Source organism: Heptranchias perlo, chromosome 4 (assembly GCF_035084215.1).
Source record: "Heptranchias perlo isolate sHepPer1 chromosome 4, sHepPer1.hap1, whole genome shotgun sequence".
In the NCBI taxonomy this organism is placed as follows: Eukaryota; Metazoa; Chordata; class Chondrichthyes; order Hexanchiformes; family Hexanchidae; genus Heptranchias; species Heptranchias perlo.
In genome coordinates, this window is record NC_090328.1 from 45,132,263 (window position 1) to 45,158,876 (window position 26,614).

Sequence of the window (26,614 nt, forward strand, 5' to 3'; positions counted from 1 at the left end):
TGCTCACTTGTAAATTTTGTCTTGGTCCATTTATAGCTTTCAGATTGCCTCATCAGATGCAACTACCTCCCCAGTAATGCATCATCTGCATCTTATCCAAATTGAACTGCATTTTTACAGTTACATTTCAGCATTTTTCCAAATTGGATCTCCTTGTGCTGTATAATATCCAAGGCCACCAAGGCAGATGGATAAGCAACTAGCTATCATCGACCAGGCCTATGTCAATGGTGGCTTGAAATAGAGCACTAAAAAATGTGCAAATGTGGCCCAAGCAACTCTTTTTTCCTTCCCTTGCTATAGAGAAATGCCTAGAAGCCCTCTGTTTGATGCTTCCTGAACTGATGTGGTTCGGATCAGGAATTAAGGCACAAGGTTCAAGTTCTACAGTGCTACCACGGACCACAGTTAACATTCTTTAAAGCATATTGATTGGCAGTACAGAGATGCACTAAATACAGAACTTAGCAACCTGATATTTCAAGAAGGATAAAAGCCTAGGAGATCATTTGAGCAGGTTTTTAATGATCTGAGAATTAATTCTCGAGACTACTGTAAATATTCTCAAAACTTAGAAGTAGTCTTCAAGGCTCTGAAATTACGTCATTGCATAGTATTACACAACTGCATAACATGTTCATCTAAAGTTCTCTGCTAACTTAAGAGAAGATTGGGAAGTCTTCAAAAGGCAGCAAAAAGTAACTAAAGGATTGATTAAGAAAGGGAAGATAGATTATGAAAATAAATTAGCAAAAAATATAAAAACAGATAGCAAGAGTTTCTATAGTTATATAAAAAGAAAAAGGGTGGCTAAGGCAAACGTAGGTCCCTTAGAGGATGAGACCAGGAAATTAATGGTGGGAAACATGGAGATGGCAAAAATGCTGAACAAAAATTTTGTTTCAGTCTTTACGGTAGAGGACACTAAGAATATCCCAACACTGGACAAACAGGGGGCTGTAGGGGGGGGGGAGGAGCTAAATACGATTAAAATCACTAAGGAATTGGTACTCAGTAAATTAATGGGACTCAAGGCGGATAAATCCCCTGGACCTGATGGCTTACATCCTAGGGTCTTGAGGGAAGTGGCAGTAGGGATTGTGAATGCTTTGGTAATAATTTTCCAAAATTCTCTGGACTCGGCAAAGGTCCCGGCAGATTGGAAAACTGCTGATGTAACACCCTTATTTAGAAAGGGTAGTAGGCAGAAGGCTGGAAATTATAGACCAGTTAGCCTAACATCTGTGGTGGGTAAAATTTTGGAGTCTATTATTAAGGAGACAGTAGCGGAGCATTTGGATAAGCATAATTTAATAGGACAAAGTCAGCATGGCTTTATAAAGGGGAAGTCATGTCTGACAAATTTGCTTGAGTTCTTTGAGGACATAACGTACAGGGTGGATAAAGGGGAACCAGTGAACGTAGTGTATTTAGACTTCCAGAAGGCATTCGACAAGGTGCCACATAAAAGATTATTGCTCAAGATAAAGAATCACTGGATTGGGGGTAATATTCTGGCATGGGTGGAGGATTGGTTATCTAACAGGAAGCAGAGAGTTGGGATAAATGGTTCATTCTCGGACTGGCAACCAGTAGCCAGTGGTGTTCCGCAGGGGTCGGTGCTGGGTCCCCAACTCTTTACAATCTATATTAACGATTTGGAGGAGGGGACCGAGTGCAACATATCAAAATTTGCAGATGATACAAAGATGGGAGGGAAAGTAGAGAGTGAGGAGGACATAAAAAACCTACAAGGGGATATTGACAGGCTGGGTGAGTGGGCGGAGATTTGGCAGATGCAATACAATATTGGAAAATGTGAGGTTATGCACTTTGGCAGGAAAAATCAGAGAGCAAGTTATTATCTTAATGGCGAGAAACTGGAAAGTACTGCAGTACAAAGGGATCTGGGGGTCCTAGTGCAAGAAAATCAAAAAGTTAGTATGCAGGTGCAGCAGGTGATCAAGAAGGCCAACGGAATGTTGGCTTTTATTGCTAGGGGGATAGAACATAAAAACAGGGAGGTATTGCTGCAGTTATATAAGGTATTGGTGAGACCGCACCTGGAATACTGCATACAGTTTTGGTCTCCATACTTAAGAAAAGACATACTTGCTCTCGAGGCAGTACAAAGAAGGTTCACTCAGTTAATCCCGGGGATGAGGGGGTGGACGTATGAGGAGAGGTTGAGTAGATTGGGACTCTACTCATTGGAGTTCAGAAGAATGAGAGGCGATCTTATTGAAACATATAAGATTGTGAAGGGGCTTGATCGGGTGGATGCGGTAAGGATGTTCCCAAGGATGGGTGAAACTAGAACTAGGGGGCATAATCTTAGAATAAGGGGCTGCTCTTTCAAAACTGAGATGAGGAGAAACTTCTTCACTCAGAGGGTAGTAGGTCTGTGGAATTTGCTGCCCCAGGCAGGTGTGGAAGCTACATCATTAAATAAATTTAAAACAGAAATAGACAGTTTCCTAGAAGTAAAGGGAATTAGGGGTTACGGGGAGCGGGCAGGAAATTGGACATGAAGCTGAGTTTGGATCGGTCAAGGCCCTGTGGGTGGCGGAGCGGGCCCAGGGGCTGAGTGACCGGGTCCTGCTCCTACTTCTTGTGTTCTTTAGATTTGAGGTTAGGATCAGATCAGCCATGATCTTATTGAATGGCGGAGCAGGCTTGAGGGGCCGATTGGCCAACTCCTGCTCCTATTTCTTATGTTCTTAGGTATTAACACAACTAAAATAAATTGACTAATGTCACTAAAAGAGCATAAAGGCATTTTAGATGAGTGCTTTTAGCATTCATTCGCTATTATTCCATGCCCAAATTGCTATTATAATTTACATAAATTATCAATTTCCTATTCATAAAGAATGATAAATTGAGAGTAAACTATAGGGTGAAAACCTAGAGTACCTGTTTGAAATCACTCCAGCATAACTTTTTTTATATATATATATACACAATGTAATTTTTAAATAGGGAATTTATGTATGTATGTATATATATATATATATCTATCAATCTGAGTTTTTACAAACTTCAGGACTCCAGTCTTATGTCTCATTTCTAGCTCAGAGTTATTTTCCCTATCCTGCCTGGCCATTACCAGCTTAAGTGCCTTCTACTTCAAGCCTTTCTGATCACATGCTGTATGATAGTCCGAGTGCAGTTTTGAAAACACTTTTAAATTGTTTCATTAGTTTACAGTTAGACACAGTTGATTGAAAGGTTAAGTGTTTCAAAACACACACTAATCTGGGAAGGACCCAGATTTGAGGCAAACAGAAGGCAATCAGGTTGGCAGTAGCAATTTGTTTGGCTAGTACACTTTGCTTTTGTCACCACCACAGTACATATTGATGAGCAACCAAGTCAACCAAATTGTTTTCTGCTTTGAAATGTGAATTTCATTTTAAGTTAATTTTTTTGGAATTATATGATAAGAAGGAGCCAAATTATGCACTGATATGACTCCCAGTCCCCATTAAATTAGGTACTTATTTGAACTGACTTTTCAATTTAAAAACATAACCTGTTTTGCCTCAGCCCTACTCTAGCTGTGCTAGCTGAGGATCACTATATTACTTCAAATGGATCAGCAACTCAGCTCCGGAACAGGCCCAAAAATGTACGTCTTTTTACTTTTTTTTGACTTTTCTTGTGGGGCCAGGAGGAGCAGGAGTGCTCCTCTAGACCCCTCAAGGAAAGTTCAGGCCTTTCCGGCACCAGGCATCCCCCTCCCCTGATTGCAAGGAACCTCCAAATGCCCCCTCCGTGACTTACTTGAGTGTTGGGGATCTTTCCTTCAGTCTCCGGCGGCGGCCACCTGCCTCCTGCCTCCCGACATTGCACTCCCGCCAGACAGCCAACTGCTGCTTCCTGCGATTTAGGCCAGGAGACTAACTAAAGCTATGCAGATAAGGCCAAGGAGTTAAAATCTCTCATGCCTCACGCTGCCGAGATCCAAACAGTTTGTCGGCCGCCTCGGACCCCACCTACCCAACTCCTGCCTCCAGTGAAAATCGGGGCTAAGTGCTCAGGACGGAATGCTATGTAACGTTTTTTTGTTTGTTGTGAAACCGATCAGATAGCAGCCAAGGTGACCACAAAAAAAACGCATTTCTGTTCATGGAGGAGTACTCCTTCATAATTATTGGGCCAGAAATAGCTCAGAGCTGCGAACCAACACTGTTCGCCGCTACACAAATTTATACTAACCCACCAACTTATCTCAGTCTTTTCGTAGGCCACTTCCTCGAATAGGAAGCGGAGAAGAGCCCAGGGTTAGTTCAAGCAAAACTAGGATCCTGGGAAAAGCGAGAGGATCGATTTCTCCCCTCGACCAATCAGATCATAGCATTTTTGACAAGCTGCGTTCACGGTCTCTGCAGGCTTGAATTGTTAAACCAGGAAGTGAAAAGTACAACATTAAAATCAATGTAAAAACAGTTATTGACAGCAATAAAGAGAGGGTAAGAAATAATTGAATTAAATAAAAGAGACAGAAGGGGAAAAAATGTTTTAATTTTTAAAAAAATTTTAATGGCCAAAAGCTATTAAATAAGGAATAATGTGACTCCACATTTTTAAAAGTTAATTTTTAGTTGTTTGGCAATCATCAAGACTTAACGCGCTGTTAAAACTAAGTTTAGACCTGTATTTTTAAGTGTAGCTGTTTTGTGGCGTAAATAGTTACTTTCCAGCTGGGTAGATAAGCATGTTTGCACTTTTTCAATGATTTCTCTGATTGCAGCGTGCAATGTCCCTTTAATTCAATTGTAAACAATTTTACAACACCAAGTTATAGTCCAGCAATTTTATTTTAAATTCACAAGCTTTCGGAGGCTACCTCCTTCCTCAGGTGAACGATGTGGAAATTTAATTCAAAGTTGTCAATCGCCGGCGAACCATAGAATCATAGAATCATAGAAGTTTACAACATAGAAACAGGCCCTTCGGCCCAACATGTCCATGTCGCCCAGTTTATACCACTAAGCTAGTCCCAATTGCCTGCACTTGGCCCATATCCCTCTATACCCATCTTACCCATGTAACTGTCCAAATGCTTTTTAAAAGACAAAATTGTACCCGCCTCTACTACTGCCTCTGGCAGCTCGTTCCAGACACTCACCACCCTTTGAGTGAAAAAATTGCCCCTCTGGACCCTTTTGTATCTCTCCCCTCTCACCTTAAATCTATGCCCCCTGGCCACAGACTCCCCTACCTTTGGGAAAAGATTTTGACTATCTACCCTATCTATGCCCCTCACCATTTTATTGACTTCCATAGGATCACCCCTAAACCTCCTACTCTCCAGGGAAAAAAGTCTCAGTCTATCCAACCCCTCCCCATAAGTCAAACCATCAAGTCCCGGCAGCATCCTAGCAAATCTTCTCCGCACTCCCTCTAGCCCAATAACATCCCTTCTATAATAGGGTGACCAGAACTGTACACAGCACTCCAAGCGTGGCCCTACCAATGTCCCGCACAACTTCAACAAGACATCCCAACTCCTGTATTCAATGTTCTGACCAATGAAACCAAGCATGCTGAATGCCTTCTTCACCACCCTATCCACCTGTGACTCCACTCTCAAGGAGCTATGAACCTGCACTCCTGGACCTCTTTGTTCTATAACTCTCCCCAACGCCCTACCATTAACGGAGTAGGTCCTGGCCCGATTCGAACCAGTAGGAGCAAGTTCCGGATTTCCGCGTTTCACTGCGCATGTGCAAATGCTGAAACTTGCTCCTCCTCAATGCTGTTGAGCTCTCCGTTATTTCTGGAGCGATTTGTGCCCCATTGTATCTTCAACCACCAAAGATGCACTAAGAAAATCCAGTTCAGCACATCTTATTATACCATGAGATGATGTGTATGTACGCTTTTGTCCAAATACAAATAGTAGCAAAAACATGATTTTAACCTGATTGTCAAAAAAAAACTTAAGGTTTTGTTTTGCATGGCAAGTTAAAAAAGCTAAAGTAGAATTGTGTGATTATTGTGAATTAACAGTCATTAGTTATACAATCGTGTTTAAAAATGTTCTAAAAATGGACCAATAATTTAGTTTAGCTAAAACATCATTCAGTGAAACTAAAAACAATTAGATAACAAAGTGGGCTTTTTTTAAAATCTGTTATTCATTGGCCTTAATAATTTTTAAATTCATAAATGAATGGCATATTTTTTTTTAAACCTACATATTTAATTTTTATCCCGTCCTTTTTTTAAAAACTGAAGCCATACAGCAGAATGGTATGCAAGATATATCAGTTTAGAGGTAGGTACGTGGTCACGGAAAATCCACAGGAAGCACTTAGGCTGGGATTTTGTCGGCCCATAACCCCCGCCGCTGACTGAGCAAACTTTCTAGGGTAAGGAAGATGTTCCATAAATTGCCTGCAAAAGGAGGGCACTTCTACCACTATGTGGCATATTTAGGGTGGCCACCAATTGAAGAAAAACAGAAAATCCTATGTAGGTGCCCAGGCAGGGGATGCAGTCGGCTGAGTCCCATTCCTAGAAATGATGATTACTCAAGCAGTCCCATTACAAATGAGACCACTTTTTAAAAAAAAATGTATTTTTAAAAAATCCTTTCTTTGGGGTCAAGGTCTTAACTTGGGTCTCGACCTCCAAGTGGTTGTGGAGGTTCAACTGGTTTTGACCTGGCCTATCTACACTGACCATGTCTATGCACTGTCCCTCTGTAGGCATGGCAACTCTCAACATAGGGATTTAGCTGGCCCCGCCTCCCCCCCTTATGACCATGGCTAAGCTAGGAGCGGACAGAGGCTTTGCCTCAACAGGCCCATACAGGACACTTTGGCACAAGCGCAGAACCCAGAATATTGGGCTTCAGCCTAGTTTCCAGCCATTCTAGCGGATTCCAACCAAAGTATAACAGAACAGACACAGATTTTTGAGGCTCTGATATTTAGCAGTATGGAGGAGCATTAAGCGTTTTGGCAGAACTGGGTAGGGGTCCAGAGCTTTGGTAACACTGGGGGACAGTCCTGAGACTTAAAGCACTGAGACAGGGGTCCTGGAATTTGTCAGCAATGGAGTGGAGATGCTAGGGTATGGCAACAGTGGGTGTGCTGTGATTTAGCAGTGCTATGGAAGGGGAACTTGTGGCTTGACAGAACTGGGGAGATGGAATATGTAGTTCAGCTCACTAGTGGATTCCTTTGAGCAAATCAACAAAGTATGACATTGACAGCGTGACAGCAAAAGTATGATGTTATAGCAAGTAAAAGTGGATGCAAGACTATGGCTTGGAATTTCGCCCCTCTGATACCATGGCCCCGATATTACCAGGGGGGCGGGTTGGCAGCAGGGGGGGGGGGGGGGTCGATTGGGCGTGTGGGTAACCCGCCCAGTAAAATCGGTGGGTTCCCCACGCAATCACGAGTAAATTGAAGCCACTTACCTTGGCTTCTGGGTTTCCCATTGGAAACCTGCGCAGCGGGCGAACTGCGCACCCGCATCACTCCACTGTCAGCTGGAGGAGCCCTGCAGCAAACAACCAAAACAGCAGCAAGGAGCAGCCCAGCGGAAAGGCTGCTCCCAGGTTTAGTGATGCCTCACTCCAGGTCTTACTGGATGGGGTGAGGAGGAGGAGGGACATATTCTATCTGGCCAACGGAAGGAAGTGGCCTCCCTCTGCCACCAAGACGACATGGCTCGAGGTGGCAGAGGAGGTCAGCAGCACCAGCAACGTCTCCCACACCTGGATACGGTGCAGGAAGCGCTTCAATGACCTAACTAGGTCATTCTCCTACACTCCGTCTTCCACATCACCGCCCCCACCCCCCAACTCCTTCTGCACTGCCAACACTACTCTATCACATCACTCCTCACACCCACTCAAACCTCATCCTCAACTTACCTGCACTTACTCACCTCCCCATTACTCATCCCACCACTACCACTCAACCCAATCCTCATACAATCTCATGGCTCTATCTCATACTCACCCTCTCATGCATCTCTTTCACGGTCAGCCTCACCAAACCAATGCATTCAGCGGTTGGCCACGTCACCATCACTCACCCACGCCTCTCTACTTTCTCCCCTTATAGGAGAGCCCAGAATGCACGGGAAAGCGCGAAAACCGGAGGGGGCCGCAACATCTGGTGGTCCTCACGGACGGGGAGCAGGACGCTCTCGAATTAAGCTGCACCCTCGAGTGCCTGTCCATGGGGGACACGAGACTGCCACCCGACAAATGGCTGGTGACAGAACTTTAACATTCAGCACTCACAATAGCAAATGATGTGAACATGCCTTGCCATCTTCAACACCTCAACATCTGTCAGCATGCTTAATATTGCCTTCTGTTCTCTTACAGGGCCTTCAGCGACTGCCGTGATGGCAGAGGGCGATTCCCCAGAGGACCTGCCGGCCTCTGACGGGGCACCGTCAAATCTGAGCGAGCCATCCACCAATGCAGATACACACACCTCGGTGGGTCCCCGTCGTCACTTAGTTGGGGTTGCATATGGTGAGTCACCACACACAAGTGAGCATGAGCAGACACTGGTGACAGGGGCAGCTGTGGAGAGTCCGCATCGGTGGGAGCACTCTTCCCCAGGCTTTGCTCAGTTGGACACAGATGCTGAACCCTGGGGGCCATCCATTAAAAGGAGAATGATCGAGGGGCAACAGCACATTTGCGAGGTGCTGGAACAGGTGCCACGCACACTCTCCACAATCGCACAGAGGATGGAGGAGTCCAATTCCTGCATGAGTGGAATGGTGGCATGGGTACAGGAGGGAATCTCTGAGATACTGTCACAAGGACGTGAAGGCATCTCTGAGATAGTGTCGCGGGTAAGTGCAGGAATGTATGCGATGGAGGGAAGGCTAGCCTCCATCAAGCTTCAAGCACGGCTCAACAATGGGGCCACTGAGGCCCTGACAACGGCCGTTCAGACTTAGGGTGAGCAACTTTCTGCCGCCTTAAATAGGTAGGCAGATACACTAGCACTGGCCTTACAAGACGTCACACATGTCCTCCACAATGTCGTCCAGCAGTGTGGTCGGAGTGATGTGGGCCTTGCCCAGGAGAGGAATGATGGCGAAAGGGGACATGGAAGTGGGGACGCCACTCAAAGCGCTTCCACATCTCACCCGTTTCCCCCCTCTCAACCAGTACCCGCAATGCTGCCTCCTCTCCAGGTCGAGTCTGCCCCTGCACAGGTAAAGGTGGAGCAGTCTTTGGAGGGGCCCTCACGGGCACCGTAACCCATAGGGCGTCAGCCCAAAGCATCTAATCGGTCAGGGCATGAACAAGAGCAACCTGCCACTACCTCTGCTGCAGCCACAGGGGAAGCACCACGTAGGAGTAGTAGGAAGCGTAAGCCAAAGGTTTTGTGAGCACAAAGGGGATGCACAAGGGTGTTTGACGCTTTGTCATGTTTTTTATTTATATTTGTTTGTTTTCCATTCACAATAAATCTTATTATCACCACTACTGCCACGTCTTGCCCATTCTTGACTGGCTTGTGCAATAACTCCCTTTCATGAGGTTCACCATGAACACCCACACTTGATGCCACTCATTGGGTCAGTCTACAGTGGGTGTAGGTGTAGCTGCACGACTATTTTGTGCAGGGGGCGGGGGAGGGGGCTGGTGTGGCCGCTCCTCTATCCAGGTGGTGAGGACTGGACTCGTCACATTGTCTGATGTTCGGAGAACCGTTCACATATCAGTGACACCCTGGCCTCACGAGCTGCCAGGTGAGCCGCTATTCTGGCCGTGGGTTGCTCCTCCTCCTTGGCCTCCGCCTCCTCCTCCTCAATATGGGTGGCAGATGTGGATGGGGCCTCCTCCCGCGGCACCCCTCTCTGTTGTGCCATGTTGTGCAGGGCACAATAGACGACTATAATGCGTCCCACTCTGTCTGGTGCGTATTGAAACATTCCCCCAGAACGATCAAGGCACCTGACGCGCATTTTGAGCAGCCCTACAAGCATGCTCAATTGTAGATCTTGTAGCGATGTGGCTGTCGTTATATCGACGCTGTTGCTCGGTGGTGGAGTTCCTCAGAGGTGTCATGAGCCACGTATGCAGGGGGTATCCCTTGTCCCGAGGAGCCAGCCCTTGCGGGTGTTGAGTGCATGGAAGAGGGGTGGGACGTTGGACTCCCGGAGGATGAAGGAATCGTGGCAGCTGCCAGGGTATCTGGCACACACGTGAAGGAATCTCTTGCGGTGGTCACAGATGAGCTGAGTGTTGATGGAGTGATAGCCCTTCCTGTTGATGAACAGTCCTGGCTCATGTGGAGGTGCTCGTATTGCTATATGGGTGCAACCGATTACACTCTGCAACCATGGGAAGCCAGCCACAGCGTGGAATCCCACTGCCCTCTCCGTCTGGCTGAGGTCATCCATGGGGAAGTTGATATAGTGCGAGGTCCTGCAAAACAAGCCGTCGGTGACCTGCCTTATGCACTTGTGTGCAGACAACTGAGAGACCCGACGATGTCCCCGGTGGCACCCTGGAAGGATCCGGAGGCAAAGAAGTTGACGGCAGTGGTGACTTTGACAGCGACAGGTAAGAAGATGCTGCTCGGGCCAGCCAGAAGCAGCTCGGCCTGAAGGAGGCTGCAGATGTCCCCGACTACCTGGTGACTGAATCTGAGCCTCCGTATGCACTGTTCCTCGGAGAGGTCCAGGAAACTGAGTCTTGGTCTGTAGACCGCGTGGCGAGGGTAGTGCCTCTGCGACACCGCTCTCTCTGCTGTTGCCCTCACTGCTGTTGTGCAGGTGCCCGTGGCGCAGCACTGTGATGTGGAGCTCCACGTGGCGGAGGTGGACGGCGTGCCTGGCAAGGCTGGTGATGTTGCTCGTCCTCAGATGAAGTGACGAATGCAACTATGGCGCCCCCCATCCTGAGTTTGAGGGGGTCCGCAAAATATAAGTGTGTTTGCACAGCAGAGTTTAGGGTATAAATTAATAATTTTGAGTGTAAAGACAAAGGTGTTGCAGCCAAAACTTTGTCTGAAATGACAGAGTGTCCTGCTGCAATAAATGAGGTTTTCCCCCCACCTGTCAAATTAATCTTTGCATCTCCCACTGGCTGCTGGCTGAAACACGTCTGCTTAAACAGGGAGTGTTTCCCACAGCACGGGAAACACGCTGAGAATACTTGAAAATTCCACCCCTGCCAAAATCTCCTGTCAATAAACATAGAAAATAGGAGCAAGAGTAGGCCATTCAGCCCTTCGGACCTGCTCCGCCATTCAAAATGATCATTGCTTCCCTTTAAAGCATCTATGCTATTTGCTTCAATTACTCCTTGTGCTACCGTGATACACATTCTTACCACTCTTTGGGTAAAGAAGTTTCTCCTGAATTCCCTATTGGATTTATTAGTGACTGCCCTATACTGATTATCTCTAGTTTTGAACTCCCCCACAAGTGCAAACATTTTCTCTACGTCTACCCTATCAAACTCTTTCATTATTTTAAAGACCTCTATCAGGTCACCCCTCAGCCTTCTCTTTTTCAGAGAAAAGAGTCCCAGCCTGTTCATCCTTTCCTGATAAAATAACATAAGAAATAGAAACATAGAAAATAGGAGCAGGAGTAGGCCATTTGGCCCTTCGGGCCTGCTCCACCATTCAAAATGATCATGGCTGATCGTCTAACTCAGTACCCTGTTCCCGCTTTTTCCCAATATCCCTTGATCCCTTTAGCATTAAGAAATATATCTATCTCCTGCTTGAATACATCTAATGACTTGGCCTCCATTACCTTATGTGGTAGAGAATTTCACAGATACACCACCCTCTGAATGAAGAAATTTCTCCTCATCTCGGTTCTAAATGGCATACCCGGTATCCTGAGACTGTGACCCCTGGTTCTGGACTCCCCAGCCATCGGGAACATCCTCCCTGCATCTAGTCTGTCTAATCCTGTTGGAATTTTATATGTTTCAATGAGATCACCTCTCATTCTTCTAAACTCTAGTGAATATAGGCCTAGTCGACTCAATCTCTCCTCATACGTCAGTCCTGCCATCCCAGGAATCAGTCTGGTAAACCTTCGTTGCACTCCCTCCATGGCAAGGACATTCTTCCTCAGATAAGGAGACCAAAACTGCACACAATACTCCAGATATGGTCTCATCCAGGCCCTGTGTAACTGCAGTAAGACATCCCTGCTCCTGTACTCAAATCCTCTTGCAATGAACACCAACATACCATTCACCTTCCTAACTGCTTGCTGCACCTGAATGCTCGCTTTCAGCGACTGGTGTACAAGGACACCCAGGTCTCATTGCACCTCCCCTTTTCCCAATCTATCACCTTTCAGATAATAATCTGCTTTTCTGTTTTTACAACCAAAGTGGATAACCTCACATTTATCCACGTTATACTGCATCTGCCATGTTCTTGCCCACTCACCTAACTTGTCTAAATCACATTGGAGCCTCTTTGCATCCTCCTCACAACTCACATTCCACCCCAGCTTTGTGTCGTCTGCAAACTTGGAAATGTTACATTTAGTTCCCTCATCCAAATCATTGATATATATTGTGAATAGCTGGGGCCCAACCACTGATCCCTGCAGTACCCCACTAGTCACTGCCTGACAACCGGAAAAGACCTGTTTATTCCTACTCTCTGTTTCCTGTCTGTCAACCAATTCTCAATCCATGCCAGTATATTCCCCCCAGTCCTGTGTGCTTTAATTTTGCACACTAACCTCTTGTGTGGGACCTTATCAAAAGCCTTCTGAAAATCCAAATACATCACATCCACTGGTTCTCCCCTATCTAGTCTACTAGTTACAGCCTCAAAAAAACTCCAGTAGATTTGTTAAGCACGATTTCCCTTTCATAAACCCATGCTGACTTTGTCCAATCCCATTAATGCCCTCCAAGTGTTCTGTTATTACATCTTTTATAATAGATTCTAGCATTTTCCCCACTGATGTTAGGCTAACAATGAGATCTGTCAAGGACCTCAACTACCTAAATAAGTATCTGAATTGTCATCCCGCTGGCTTTAATTGCCGGTGGGAGTCCCGCATGCGGGAGCTGCGCGCACACCCGAACGCGTCACTGGGGAACCCGGAAGTGAGCGGGTTGGAGCCGGGCTCCGGACCCGCTCTGGGATTCCCCGATTTTATGAGCCGCCCCACCCCCAACGCACCCACTCGGCCATCCTAAAATCGACCCCCATAACTTTGCTGGAAGTGTAATGAAGACCCCATTTGTATGTGTGAACAGGGTTTCCGCCACACTTCCAGCAAAGTTATGGAAGTGGAGCAGGAGCAGCTCCAAGGAAATTCTTGGCCTATATATCTATATATTATAAATCTTATGTCTGCACACTTCCAGTTAACTTTCTGCATTATAAATTCCTATGTCTACATTTATAATAGATACTGCCTGTGTAAACTTGTCACTCTACTTCTTTGCTTCCCAAACTGCCATAAGTTTTGTTGTTACAAATTATAATATAAAATGAAAATAATCCCTCCATGGTCCCATTCATCCCTATCTGCGTAACGTCCTACAACCCTCCAAGAACTTTGCGTTTCTCTAACTCTGGCCACTTGTGTGTCCCCCACTTACTTTGCCCCACCATTGGGGGCCATGCCATCAGCTGTCTAGGCCCCAAGCTCTGGAATTCCCTCCTTAAAACTCTCTGCCTGCCTGCCTGCCTGCCTGCCAGTCTGTCTGTCTCTCCCTCTCCTCTTTTAAGGCAACCCTTAAAACATGCCTTTTTCATCCAGCTTTTAGTCACCTGTCCTAATATCTCCTCCTTTGGCTCGGTGTTAATTTTTGAATGATTACACTCCTGTGAAGCGTCTTGGGACATTTTACTATGTTAAAGGTGCTGTATAAACTTACCATTTTGGGGTTCTTTTTGGCTTGATCCACTTCTATGCTGGGTTAGCCTGGCATGAAACTCACTGCCGCTTCCCACTCAGGCCTCAGAGTAAAAACTGCAGCCAAGTCTAATGATGTCATTGGGACCCGACATGAATATGTTACAATGGACAGCACTGCTCTGGGTGGGTGTCCTTGCCACCTGCTCAGTGCAGCAGGTTAAAATAGGTCAGCTTCCGGCGGCTCCAGGGTGGGTAAGTAACTGGTGCGATCTTAAGCGCTCAACCGTCTGGTTTCCGCTGGGCAGATAGGGTTGAAATCACCCCCTTGTTGTCACCTTCCATATGTACATTGATGACACTCAGCTCTCCACCACCTCGCTAGACCCATCCACTGCTTCTCTGTTGTCAGGCTTGTCTGACATCCAGTCTTGGATGCGCCAAAATTTGCTCAAACTAAACATGGGAAGTCAAAACCATCTTGTTCGACCTCCACCATAAACTCCAATTCCTCGCCACTGACTCCACCCCTCGCACCAGCCTCTGTCTCGGGTTGAAACAGACTGTTCAAAACCTCAGCATCCTATTTGACCCCAAGCTGAGCTTTTGACCCTTCATCCTTTCCATGAAACAAAGACCACCTACTTCCACCTTAATATCATCGCCCACCTCTGTCCCTACCACAGTCCCACCTCCAGACTTGACAATTCTAATGCTGCCCAACCCAGCATCCTGTCTTTCACCTTCCATAAACTTCAGCTTATCCAAAATTCTGTTGCCTGTATCCTATCCTGCACCAAATCCCACTTTCCAATCACTCCTGTCCTCACTGATCTACATTGGCTCCTGGTCCCCCAGTACCTCGAATTTTAAATTCTCATTCTTGTCTTAAATATCTCCATGGTTCATCCCTCCTTATCATGGAACCTCCTCCAGCCCTCATCCCCTAGAGAGATAGAAAGAGAGAGAGAGAGATTCATGAGTAGTTTCCCTGAGAACAAAGGAAGTGAGTTTCAACTAGCTGGCCAACATTTACCCCCAACCAATAACACTAAAACAGATTAACTGGTCATTTATCTAATTGCTATTTGTGGCCCCTTGCAGTACACAAATTGGCTGCCACATTTCCCTTTAGTACTACAGTGACGACACTTGAAAAAAGTACATAATTGGCTATGAAGTGCTTTGGGACATCCTGAGGATGTGAAAGGTGCTACACTAAATACAAGTTCTTTCTTTATCTTTGTAAAACTCCGGATTTACAACAAACAGGTAAGTAACTTTACTCGGCTGAAGGAGACTAGGGAGGAGAGGGGTCATGTAGTAGAAGATCCTAGGGTTTGGCAGAATGGGATGGTGTGTAACAGTTTGGCAACACTGTGACAGAGATGGAAAACAGTTCCCTTCCCCTGTTTTCTCTACTCATACTGTTGCATTAATTAGAATATTTTCAATCTGGAAGTACAAAGTACAGCTGCCCTTAATTAATTGTCTTTGTGAAACGTTTACCTGAAAAGCATTCAAATTTTGATTCCAGTTTTTTTTGTTGTGGGAAAAAAAATCTCAGAAATGACTTAATAGCAGGAGGAAAAACAGAGAAATTTAAAATTCTATTAAATAAAATATTCTATTTATAACCATTGTTTTCAAATTCTAAGTATCTGTCTATAAAGAATAACTATTTTTGAATTCCAACAAAATAAAGCATGGGTGACAGTGAACTCCTTTCTTTGTCTTTCTCTCTCCATCCCGCTCTCTTTGGCCGGTTAGCTTCCTCTGAATTCCACTCTCTGAACTAGATATGAATCGGTTGACTGCAAATGTGAATTAACATCAGGTTAATTCTACAGTTTCCAAGAAATTCGGAACAATTCAAACTTTCAATTTACACTGATAACCCAACTGATGCACACTGAAAAATTGTGCACACTTCATACACAAGAATGCAAGCACCTACCTTCAGCTGTTAATAACTCTGTAGGAAAATATAAAGTCCAACCTCAACCTTTTGGGAGGGGTTGAGGTCTTCAGGTAAAAGCGTTAACAAAAGCACTCAAGGACACAACAGACAATTAGTTAAGTTTAACTATACTATTGTGAAATATGTAATTTTTTAATGTTTTTATTATCTTACACATTTTAATTTGACCCTTTAGTTGACTGATTAAGGGTTAAAATAGTGATGGACAAAACTTCTTTCAAGAAGCATTTTCAGAAATTTGATCGGTTCACCTTTTCCCTTCTAAGAAATTTGTATCTAACCAAATCACAATTAATAGATTCAAATCAGAATTAAATAAATTACATATCAGCCAATCCGTTAAGTGAAATCTGCATGAGCTAGAATAAATTTGACTATCAGCCAGTCAACTGCAATAAATATAAGAAATTTGCATATAATAAGCCTATGATAAGCATGATACCAAAGTGCAGCACTCGATTGTGATACAGAAAATATGACACAGGAAGTGTAACGCTCATGACAAGTATGAACAGATGCAAGTTTATAAGATGGATAGGTTAATATACGCAAGACAAATAGACAAGTCTCCCATTATCTCTCAGTGAACAAAATTAACATTCACAATAACATTAATATCAACTAGTCCATTGCCCCACTGACCCGACTCCCAGCTACGAACTTCCACCCCCCCCACCCCACTCCTCCCCACGCGCTTTTTGGCTAAACAACACAGATTTCCCACGTGCCTAATGCTCCGTTCTTCATGGGCGTCCAGGTGCTCTTCCAGCCTACCCACAGAGATTCAAGGTTCTGTCCTGGTAACTCCACAGGCTGCTCCTCCTTCTACAGCGGTTTTTCTGGAATCCACCTCACCTCTTCTTGTGTAGTTCTTAACCACCAACATGCCTCGCTCCAGAGACCCATTCATGTTTCCACACCACCAGCTAAACTAGGTACTGCAAGCTACTCATGTTGCCTGCAGTTCATGTTATTTCCCTGTCACATCATAAACTACAGGCCAGTCAGCCAAATGTTGGTGTTGGTGATGGGGAAACTTCTAGAGACCATAATCAGAGACAAAATTAACTGTCACTTGGAAGAACATGGGTTAATAAATGACGGCCAGTTTGTCTGCCAAACTTAATTGAGTTCTTCAATGAAATAACGGAGAGAGTTGATGAAGTTAGTGCAGCTGATGGCGTGTATGTGGACTTTCAAATGGCATTTGATAAAGTGCCACATAATAGACTTGTTAGTAAAATTGAAGCCCATGGGATTAAAGGGCAGTGGCAGCATGGATACAAAATTGGCTAAGAGACAGAAAGCAGAGAGTAGTGGTGAAAGGTTGATTTTCAGACTGGAAAGTATACAGTGATGTCCCCCACATTAATTAAAATAGCAAATAAAGAAATGTCACATAAACATGCTAAGCATTTGTCCACTAATATTGCTAACAGTATTTTTTGGCCTTACAACTTGAGTTTAGAAGCTGAAGGAGTAACAGGAAAGTAACTTTCCATAGCTGACGATGTATAACTTATCAATATAGAAAAAGAGAGAATAAGTATGATCTTGTCAAAGTAGTCGGTGGTTTTTGTTGTTGATTATTCTATTTTTAAACCAATCATTGTATCTGTATGATTACTGCAGATGAAAACAAAAGATCATTTTCTCAGTGCCAATTTCCATTCATCCTGATAAAACTGAGTGGTAAATTCGTGGCATAAATGTAAAATAATACCTAATCAAGTATTTTTAATTAAAAAGAGGCAGATCATTATATAGTAATTAGAATGACTGAAATAAAATCCACTGATTAGATAATCTCAGTAGGTGACTAAACTACATTGTCAAAATGAATTAGCCATAGGTGGGCTGGATAATACATCATCTAAAACTTGGAAGAAAGATCTTAAAATGAGCTTCAATTAGTTCAAAATTAAGTGCACTGAAACCAATACTTTCACAGATTCAAAGGCCCCTTTCTTAAAAGTGAACAGGTAAAATGAAAATCAATACCACACTGCCAGTGGTCCAATTGGTTTCCTAGTGATACAGTTGTCAGATAGACCTTTGTCAATGACTGCCTGTGTTGAGCGAGACAAAGTTTGGCAAATAGCTTGCTATATACCGTAAGCTATTCCCAGCCTCATTGAAACACGATTCCACAGCTGTACACTCCAGCACCTAAAATTCTTTGTCGAAGGCTTTTATTGTGATCTGCCAGAAGTGTCCAATTAGGAAGGATGTAATGGATTACAATATTTCAAATAGGAAGGATTCAACTGTTGTCAGTCTAGGTAATCTGCTTCAGTTAGGAAGTATCATTTAGGTAAATCTTTCACATCTGAGTCTGGGTGCTAGCCAACGTAAATAAATAGATTTCAGTCTTTACAGGAACGGAGATTTCAGTAATTTGTTCCCAACATTGATAAGAGAATTTGACAGGTGAATTTCAAAGGAGCGCCCTACACGTGAAATGCAGCACTAGAATCTCAGGGTTGAGCTCAGGTCTTTTTTTCTACAAACACTTTATTTTAGTGACATCTCAGGAGATGTTCAATTGCCTTATACTTGGGCGAATATGATGGTCAAACATTGCATTCAAGGTTTTCCATTCTACTATATAATTGATGAATAAAATATTTATCATTATGCACAAGGAGAATGTTTAACAGTTTTTCAATCAAAATTATGATTGAATTAACTACCTAGCTATTTAGTAATAAATAGTACTTAACAGAAAAAACAGACCATTTAAACGGTTAAAAGGCTTTCATAAATTAACAATTCAAATTTTTTCTTTACAATATTTTAGGAATATTAGAAAACCACTTTAAAGATTCATAGGAGAGTTGATGAATATTCTATCTTTTATAAACATAAAAACATAAATGCAAACATCAGTGGACCTCCTGTGGCATTTCTTGCGGTGAGTGGGAGGATACGCTATTTCATAGCGACAGGAGTTATACCATGTAACACACGACACATTGGAAATAATAAATACAAAGTCACAAGATAGTTTTGGTTCAAGACGGCCTTTTGACTCATGATCACAGTCTGTAAGATGGCAAGAAAGAATTCGTACTTACATACTGCCATTCACATACTCAGGCAATTACAGCGAATTAATTACTTTTTTTTTAAATGTGGTCACTGTTATGTAGGCAAGTGTGCACAGCAAGGTCCCACGTGGAGCAAATTAGATTTGGTAGTGTTGATTGAGGGATAAATATTTGCCAGAACACTGGAAGTACTTCTTCGAAAAATCCATGAAATCTTTTATGGTCACCTGAGCTTTGACATCTCTTCGGAAAGACAGTACCTCTGACAATGCAGCACCACCTCAGTGCTGTACTGAAGTGTCAGCCTAGGTTATAAGCTCAGATGGGGCTTGAAAAATATATATAGGAATGAATGCATTACATGTTTGCAGAAAATGTTTTTTTTTTTTAAATAGCTCACTATTCTTTATGTAACTGGTTCATGATTAGTAGCTTTTCTTATCTGTCTAGATTTGAACATAGTTAACTTAAAAGATAGTGATTATTTGAGCTAATCAGAAATGTGTTACAGATAAAAGTGTGACATACACTTTTGTGTTATGTCTACAGTTGTTTACTACATGCACGGCTTTTAATTAGACAGATAAGCAGGAAACCACTTTACAATGAAACTATCAATAGTTTCTCTATATTGGGATAGCTAAGAGTTACTGATTGCACATTTGATGAAATTGAGACAGTTAACCTGCAGTCCTGTAAATAACTGTGCACCTGTACTGTACACAAACAGAAAGAAAATTGCAATCCTGGGATAGTTTACTGATATGGCTCTCATAGCATGGAGCAGCAAGTACTTTGAAACGTGTGTTGTGATATACTCTGCATCAAACCATTACCAATAAGACATACAAACTTCTTGTACCAAATAAAAAGCATAACTTTAAAAAATGCAGCTGTAAGCATATCATTCTGAAACTGCTGCAGTATGTAATCAATCCAAGCATAACTTGCCATATAGTGAACGACCTACCACGCAGCATTCTGTTTCAGTCTCTCATCAATGTCACTGAGAGCTTGATGCAATTCCAGATCCCCTGGTATAGTGTCCAGGAAGCAGCCTGAGCAGGAATAATCCAATAGGTGATCTCCCTCCCATGCCATCACCAATACCTGCAAACAATAGTTTAAAGCAATGGTTTAACAATGTTGTTAAAATAAAAGAAATCCATTAATCTAAAATCCAATTAAAGAAATACACAACTCATCCCAAAAACTAATCTAAAAAGAGAAAATGCTGGAAAAACTCGGCAGGTCCAGCAGCATCTCTGGAGAGAGAAACAGAATTAACGTTTCAGGTCGACAACCTTTCATCAGATTGGAAGATGTTAAGAGATGAACAGCTTTTAAACAAATACAAAGCCTGGGAAATGGGGGCAGGAAAAGGACATAAGGGAGATGTCTGTGATAGGGTGGAGGGCAGGAGTGATTGAATGACAAAAATGATGATAGTGCAAGGCAAAAGGAGATGTTAATCAGAAAAGCATAGAAACAAAAGATGAGTCCAGAGGAGGAGCAAATGGTTACAGCAGAACTGCAGAGGGGGAGGAAAAATCTGGGAAAGGGTAGAAGGCGCCCCTGGCCCAGGAATGTAGTGGAAGCAAGGCAGGTGGATTCCAGGGGTGCAGGCCACTCTGCTGGCTGTGTACCGATAGGGGATCTCCATCCCAAGCAGCAACCCACGCCTCCTCCACTCCCAGTGGCTCTGATGCAGCCATCCTCCATTACCCACACCTTCTATCCGAGAGAAAATGGGAGAGATGGTTAAGGTCTAAAGTTCCTTGGGCTTGCGTTAAGCTTCACTGGAACACTGTATGAGGCAGAGGTCAGAGTGGAAGTGGGATGGAAAACTAAAGTGGCAAGAGACCGGAAGCTCAGGGTCATGCTTTCGGACTGAATGGAGGTGTTCAGCAAAGCAATCACCCAATCTGCATTTGGTCTCCCCAATTTAGAGGGGGTTGCATCATGAGCAGCGAATACCATATACTAAGTTGGAAACAGTACAAGTAAATTGCTGTTTCACCCAGAAGGAGTGTTTGGGGCACTGGTGTGAATGGATGGGGTGAAATGGCAGTGTTGCATCTACTGTGCTTGCATTGGAAGGTGCCAGGGTAAGGGGAGAAAGTGCTGGAAGAGTGGACCAGGGTGTCAGAGACGGAACGGTCCCTTCAGAATGCTGGGAGAGGAGCAGAAGATATGTTTGGTGGCGGTATCACATTGGAGGTGGCGGAAATGGTGGAGGATGATCCGTGGGCAAGGGGGGCCCTATCATGGTTCTGGGAGGGAGGAGAAGGGGTGAAGGAGGAAGTACGGGAAATAGAATGGCCACGGTCGACGGCCACGTCAACCATGGTGGAAGGTAATCCTCGGCTAAGGAAAAAGACATTTCAGAAGCTCTAGTGTGAAAGGTGGCATCGTCGGAACAGAGATGGAGAAACTGGGCGAATGCAATAGAGTCTTTACATGAAACAGGGTGGGAGGAAGTATAATTGAGGTAATTGTGGAAGACGGTAGGATTGTAATAGACTTTGATGGGCAGCCTATCCCCAGAAATGGCGATAGAGAACTCTGGATTGGGTGAGGAGGGGAGCACGCTTACTGGCGATGCTTCCCACAGTCGAATAGCCTGCTGCCACTCACTGTCTGGCCTCACAGATGACTACACTTCAAAAGTACTTCATTGGCGTTTTGGGGACGACCTGAGGCCGTGAAAGACGCTGTAGCAATGCAAGTTCTTTCTTAATGCTAAAGGGATCAAGGGATATGGGGAAAAAGCGGGAACAGGGAAGAGTCGGAGATGGAGAATGTGACGGTAAAGGAGGAGTGAAAGTTAGAAGCAAAGTTGATGAAATTTTCCAGTTCAGAGCAAGAGCAGGAAGTGGCAGGGACACTGTCATCATGAGTAAAGATGATGGGACTATATACATAAATCCCATTTAGAGCAGAACTGATATCCCAGCACCAACTTGCAAATTTGAAGCCTAAAACACAGTAATATGAAATACCAAGGTACCAGTAAGTATCTATACATTTCCCTTCTGAGACACAGGACTCAATAAAGTAAACTTACCATTTACAAATATTCTTGATATTATGGGATAGCTCAATATTGCGCATAACGCAAGTATGGTGTCAATAGATCAGTGGGTAACTACCCATGTGGTATGGCACTGAGTTATACAGACCATGAAGATTAGGTATCCATGTGGATTTAGCCAACCGAGCCAGATGGTAATGAGGAAACTATCCTGCAATCCTTGCTGCAATTACATAATGAACACCAAGTGAAGCCTGGTTTGGAGCTTCATTGTTAGGACACCGTAATTCATTATATGTTCATTATTGAACATTTATATATTATATTAGTAAATCGGCCATGGCTTTGCTCAGAGTCAGATGATGAATATACGTTTTTATTAAATATAGAAGACGGCGATGAAGTTGGGAGAGAGACTGCAGAAAATTGTTCCATAAAGCTATCTAGCGGCCAGAACCTGCAACTACATTGTGAAAGTTGGCACAGTAAAATTGAACGGGAAATATAATTTATAACAGTAAATGTTGACTCAAAAGCATAATCAAAATTCATGATAACAAGAAAAGGCTTGTGGACAGAAATGCGTTGCTACAATAATATTAGCTGATCTACCGTGGTAGATTAAGTAAGTGGGCAAAAACTGTGGCAGATGGATTTCAAAGCAGGTAAATGTGAGGTCATCCATTTTGGACCAAAGAAGGATACATCGAGTATTTTTTAAATGGTGAAAAGCCAGGAACAATGGAGGTCCAAAGAGATTTCAATTAATTAATTAAATAAAATCTGGAATTAAAAAAAACTAGTTATCAGTAATGGTGGCCATGAAACTACCGGATTGTCATAAAAATTCATCTGGTTCACTAATGTCCTTTAGGGAAGGAAACCTGCTGTTCTTACACAGTCTGGCCTATATGTGACTCCAGACCCATAGCAATATGGTTGATTCTTAATTGCCCTCTGAAATGGCCTAGCAAGCCACTCAGTTGTACAATCTCGCTACAGAAAGTCACATTAAGAATAAAACTGGACGGACCAGACGGCATCAGACCACTACACACCAGACACGACAAAGGCAAACCAAGCCCAGTTAACCCTGCAAAGGCAGCCTCATTAACATCTGGGGACCTGTGCCAAAATTGGGAGAGCTGTCCCACAGACTAGTCAGCAACTGCCTGACATAGCCATACTCACAGAATCATACCTTTCAGCCAACGGACCTGGCTCTTCAATCACCATCCCTGGGTATGTCCCACCTGAGGTGGCAGTACAGTGGGATACAGTCAGGAGGGAGTGGCCCTGGGAGTCCTCAACATTGACTTTGGACCCCATGAAATCTCATGGCATCAGGTCAAACATGGGCAAGGAAACCTCCTGCTGATTACCACCTACCGCCCTCTCTCAGCTGATGAATCAGTCCTCCTCCATGTTGAGAGACACTTGCAAGAAGCACTGAGGGTAGCAAGAGTACAGAATGTACTCTGGGCGGGGGACTTCAATGTCCATCACCAAGAGTGGCTCGTTAGCACCTCTACTGACGGAGCTGGCCAAGTTCTGAAAGATACAACAACCAGACTGGGCCTGCGGCAGGTGGTGAGCGAACCAACACGAGGGAAATACCTACTTGACCTCGTCCTCACCAATCTACTTGTCGCAGATGCATCTGTCCATGACAGTATTGGTAGGAGTGACCACCGCACAGTGCTTGTGGAGACGTGTTCTGTGGCACTACCACCGTGCTAAATGATCTAGCAGCTCAAAACTGGGCATCCATGAGATGCTGTGGGCCATCAGCAGCAGCAGAATTGTAATTGTATTCCAGCACAATCTGTAACCTCATGGCCCGGCATATTCCTCACTCTACCATTACCAACAAGCCAGGGGGTCAATCCTGGTTCAATGAGGAGTGTAGAAGATCATGCCAGGAGCAGCACCAGGCATACCTAAAAATGACATGAAGGTAGAACACAAGACTACATACATGCTAAACAGCAGAAGCAACATGCTATAGACAGAGCTAAGCGATTCCACAACCAGCAGATCAGATCAAAGCTCTGCAGTTCTGCCACATCCAATCATGAATGGTGCTGGATAATTAAACTAACGGGAGGAGAAGGCGCCATGAACATCCCCATCCTCAATGATGGCAGAGTCCAGCACGTGAGTGCAAAAAACAAGGCTGAAGCGTTTGCAACCATTTTCAGCCAGAAGTGCCGAGTGGATGATCCATCTCAGCCTCCTCCCAATATCCCCACCATCACAGAAGTCAGTCTTCAGCCAATTCAATTCACTCCATTTGATATCAAGAAACGGCTAAGTGCACTGGATACAGCAAAGGCTATGGGCCCACGACAACATCCCGGCTGTAGTGCTGAAGAGTTGTGCTCCAGAACTAGCTGCGCCTCTAGCCAAGCTGATCCAATACAGCTACAACAATGGCATTTACCCGACAATGTAGAAAATTGCCCAGGTATGTCCTGTCCACAAAAAGCAGGACAAATCCAATCCGGCCAATTACTGCCCCATCAGTCTACTCTCAATCATCAGCAAAGTGATGGAAGGTGTCGTCGACAGTGCTATCAAGCGGCATTACTCACCAATAACCTGCTGACCGATGCTCAGTTTGGGTTCCGCCAGGACCACTTGGCTCCAGACCTCATTATAGCCTTGGTCCAAACATGGACAAAAAAGAGCTGAATTCCAGAGTGAGGTGAGGCGAGAGTGACTGCCCTTGACATCAAGGCAGCATTTGACCGAGTGTGGCACCAAGGAGCCCTAATAAAATTGAAGTCAATGGGAATCAGGGGGAAAACTCTCCAGTGGTTGGAGTCATACTTAGCACAAAGGAAGATGGTAGTGGTTGTTGGAGGCCAATCATCTCAGCCCCAGGACATTGCTGCAGGAATTCCTCAGGGCAGTATCATAGGCCAAACCATCTTCAGCTGCTTCATCAATGACCTTCCCTCCATCATAAGGTCAGAAATGGGGATGTTTGCTGATGATTGCAGTGTTCAGTTCCATTCGCAACCCCTCAGATAATGAAGCAGTCCATGCCCATATGCAGCAAGGCCTGGACAACATCCAGGCTTGAGCTGATAAGTGGCAAGTAACATTCCTGCCAGACAAGTGCCAGGCAATGACCATCTCCAACAAGAGAGAGTCTAACCACCTCCCCTTGACATTCAACGGCATTACCATCGCCGACTCCCCCACCCGAGCGTCACCGTTGACTAGAAACTTAACTGGACCAGCCACATAAATACTGTGGCTACAAGAGCAGGTATTCTGCGGCAAGTGACTCACCTCCTGACTCCCCAAAGCCTTTCCACCATCTACAAGGCACAAGTCAGAGGTGTGATGGAATACGCTCCACTTGCCTGGATGAGGGCAACTCCAACAACACTCAAGAAGCTCGACACCATCCAGAACAAAGCAGCCTGCTTGATTAGCACCCCATCCGCTATCCTAAACATTCACACCCTTCACCACCAGCGCACCGTGGCTGTAGTGTGTACCATCTACAGGATGCACTGCAGCAACTCGCCAAGGCTTCTTCGACAGCACCTCCCAAACTCGCGACCTCTACCACCTAGAAGGACAAGGGCAGCAGGCACTTGGGAACAATGCCACCTGCACGTTCCCCTCCAAGTCACACATCATCCCGACTTGGAAATATATCACTGTTCCTTCATCGTCGCTGGATCAAAATCCTGAAACTTCCTACCTAACAACACCGTGGGAGAACCTTCACCATACAGGCTGCAGCGGTTTAAGAAAGTGGCTCACCATCACCTTCTCAAGAGTAATTAGGGATGGACAATAAATGCTGGCCTTGCCAGCAGCGCCCACATCCCATGAACGAGTAAAAGAAAAAATTTAAGGGTCCATGTACATTGATAACTGAAATGTAGTAGTCAGGTACAAATAATAATCAAAGGCTAATGGAATGTTAGCCTTTATAACCAGAGGGCTAGAATATAAAGGGGAGGAAGTTTTGCTACAGCTACACAAAGCCCAAGTTAGACCACATCTTGAGTACTGTGTACAGTTCTGGGCACCGCACCTTAGAAAGGATATATTGGCCTTGGAAGGAGTGCAGTGCAGATTCACCAGAATGTTACCAAAGCTTGAAGGGTCAGATTATGAGGAAAGATTACACAAACTAGGCTTGTATTCCCTGGAACAAAATAAGGTTAAGGGGTGATTTGATTGAGGATTTTAGGATTTTGAAAGGAATTGATAGGGTAGATAGAGAGAAACATTTTCCACTGGTGGGATAATCTAGGACAAGGGGACATAACCTTAAAATCAGAGCCAGGCCATTCAGGAGAGAAGTTAGGAAACACTTCTTCATGCACAGGGTGGTAGGAGTGTGGAACTCTCTCCCAGAGTTCCCAAAGCAGTAGATGCTAGCTGAATTACTAATTTTAAAACTGAGATCGATAGATTTTTGCTAGCAAAGAGTATTAAGGGATATGGACCCAAGGCAGGTGCATGGAGTTAGGATACAGATTAGCCATGATCTCACTGAATGGCGGAATTGGCTCGAGGGTCTGAATGGCCTACTTATGTTCCTACATATTACACACACTGAGTCAAGATTAAGTATAATCTTCAGGTGAAGTGAATTTCGAGGGCTGGGAAAAATTGAACCAGGGCATACAGATGTAATTCAGTCTCCATTTTAAAGTCATAAAT

At 44.4% G+C, this 26,614-nt stretch overlaps 1 protein-coding gene across 5 annotated transcripts in view; it reads right to left on the reverse strand.

The window, feature by feature from the left end:
- The window catches only part of kiaa0825 (KIAA0825 ortholog), a 415,583-nt gene that overhangs the window by 348,280 nt on the left and 40,689 nt on the right, over positions 1-26,614 (reverse strand). For all 5 annotated transcript variants that reach the window (XM_067982847.1, XM_067982846.1, XM_067982842.1 and 2 more), the window contains exon 2: positions 19,856-19,995. In XM_067982847.1, coding sequence (XP_067838948.1) covers positions 19,856-19,986 — 131 coding nt within the window. In that variant the 5' untranslated portion in view covers positions 19,987-19,995. The remainder of the gene's footprint in view (positions 1-19,855; positions 19,996-26,614) is intronic.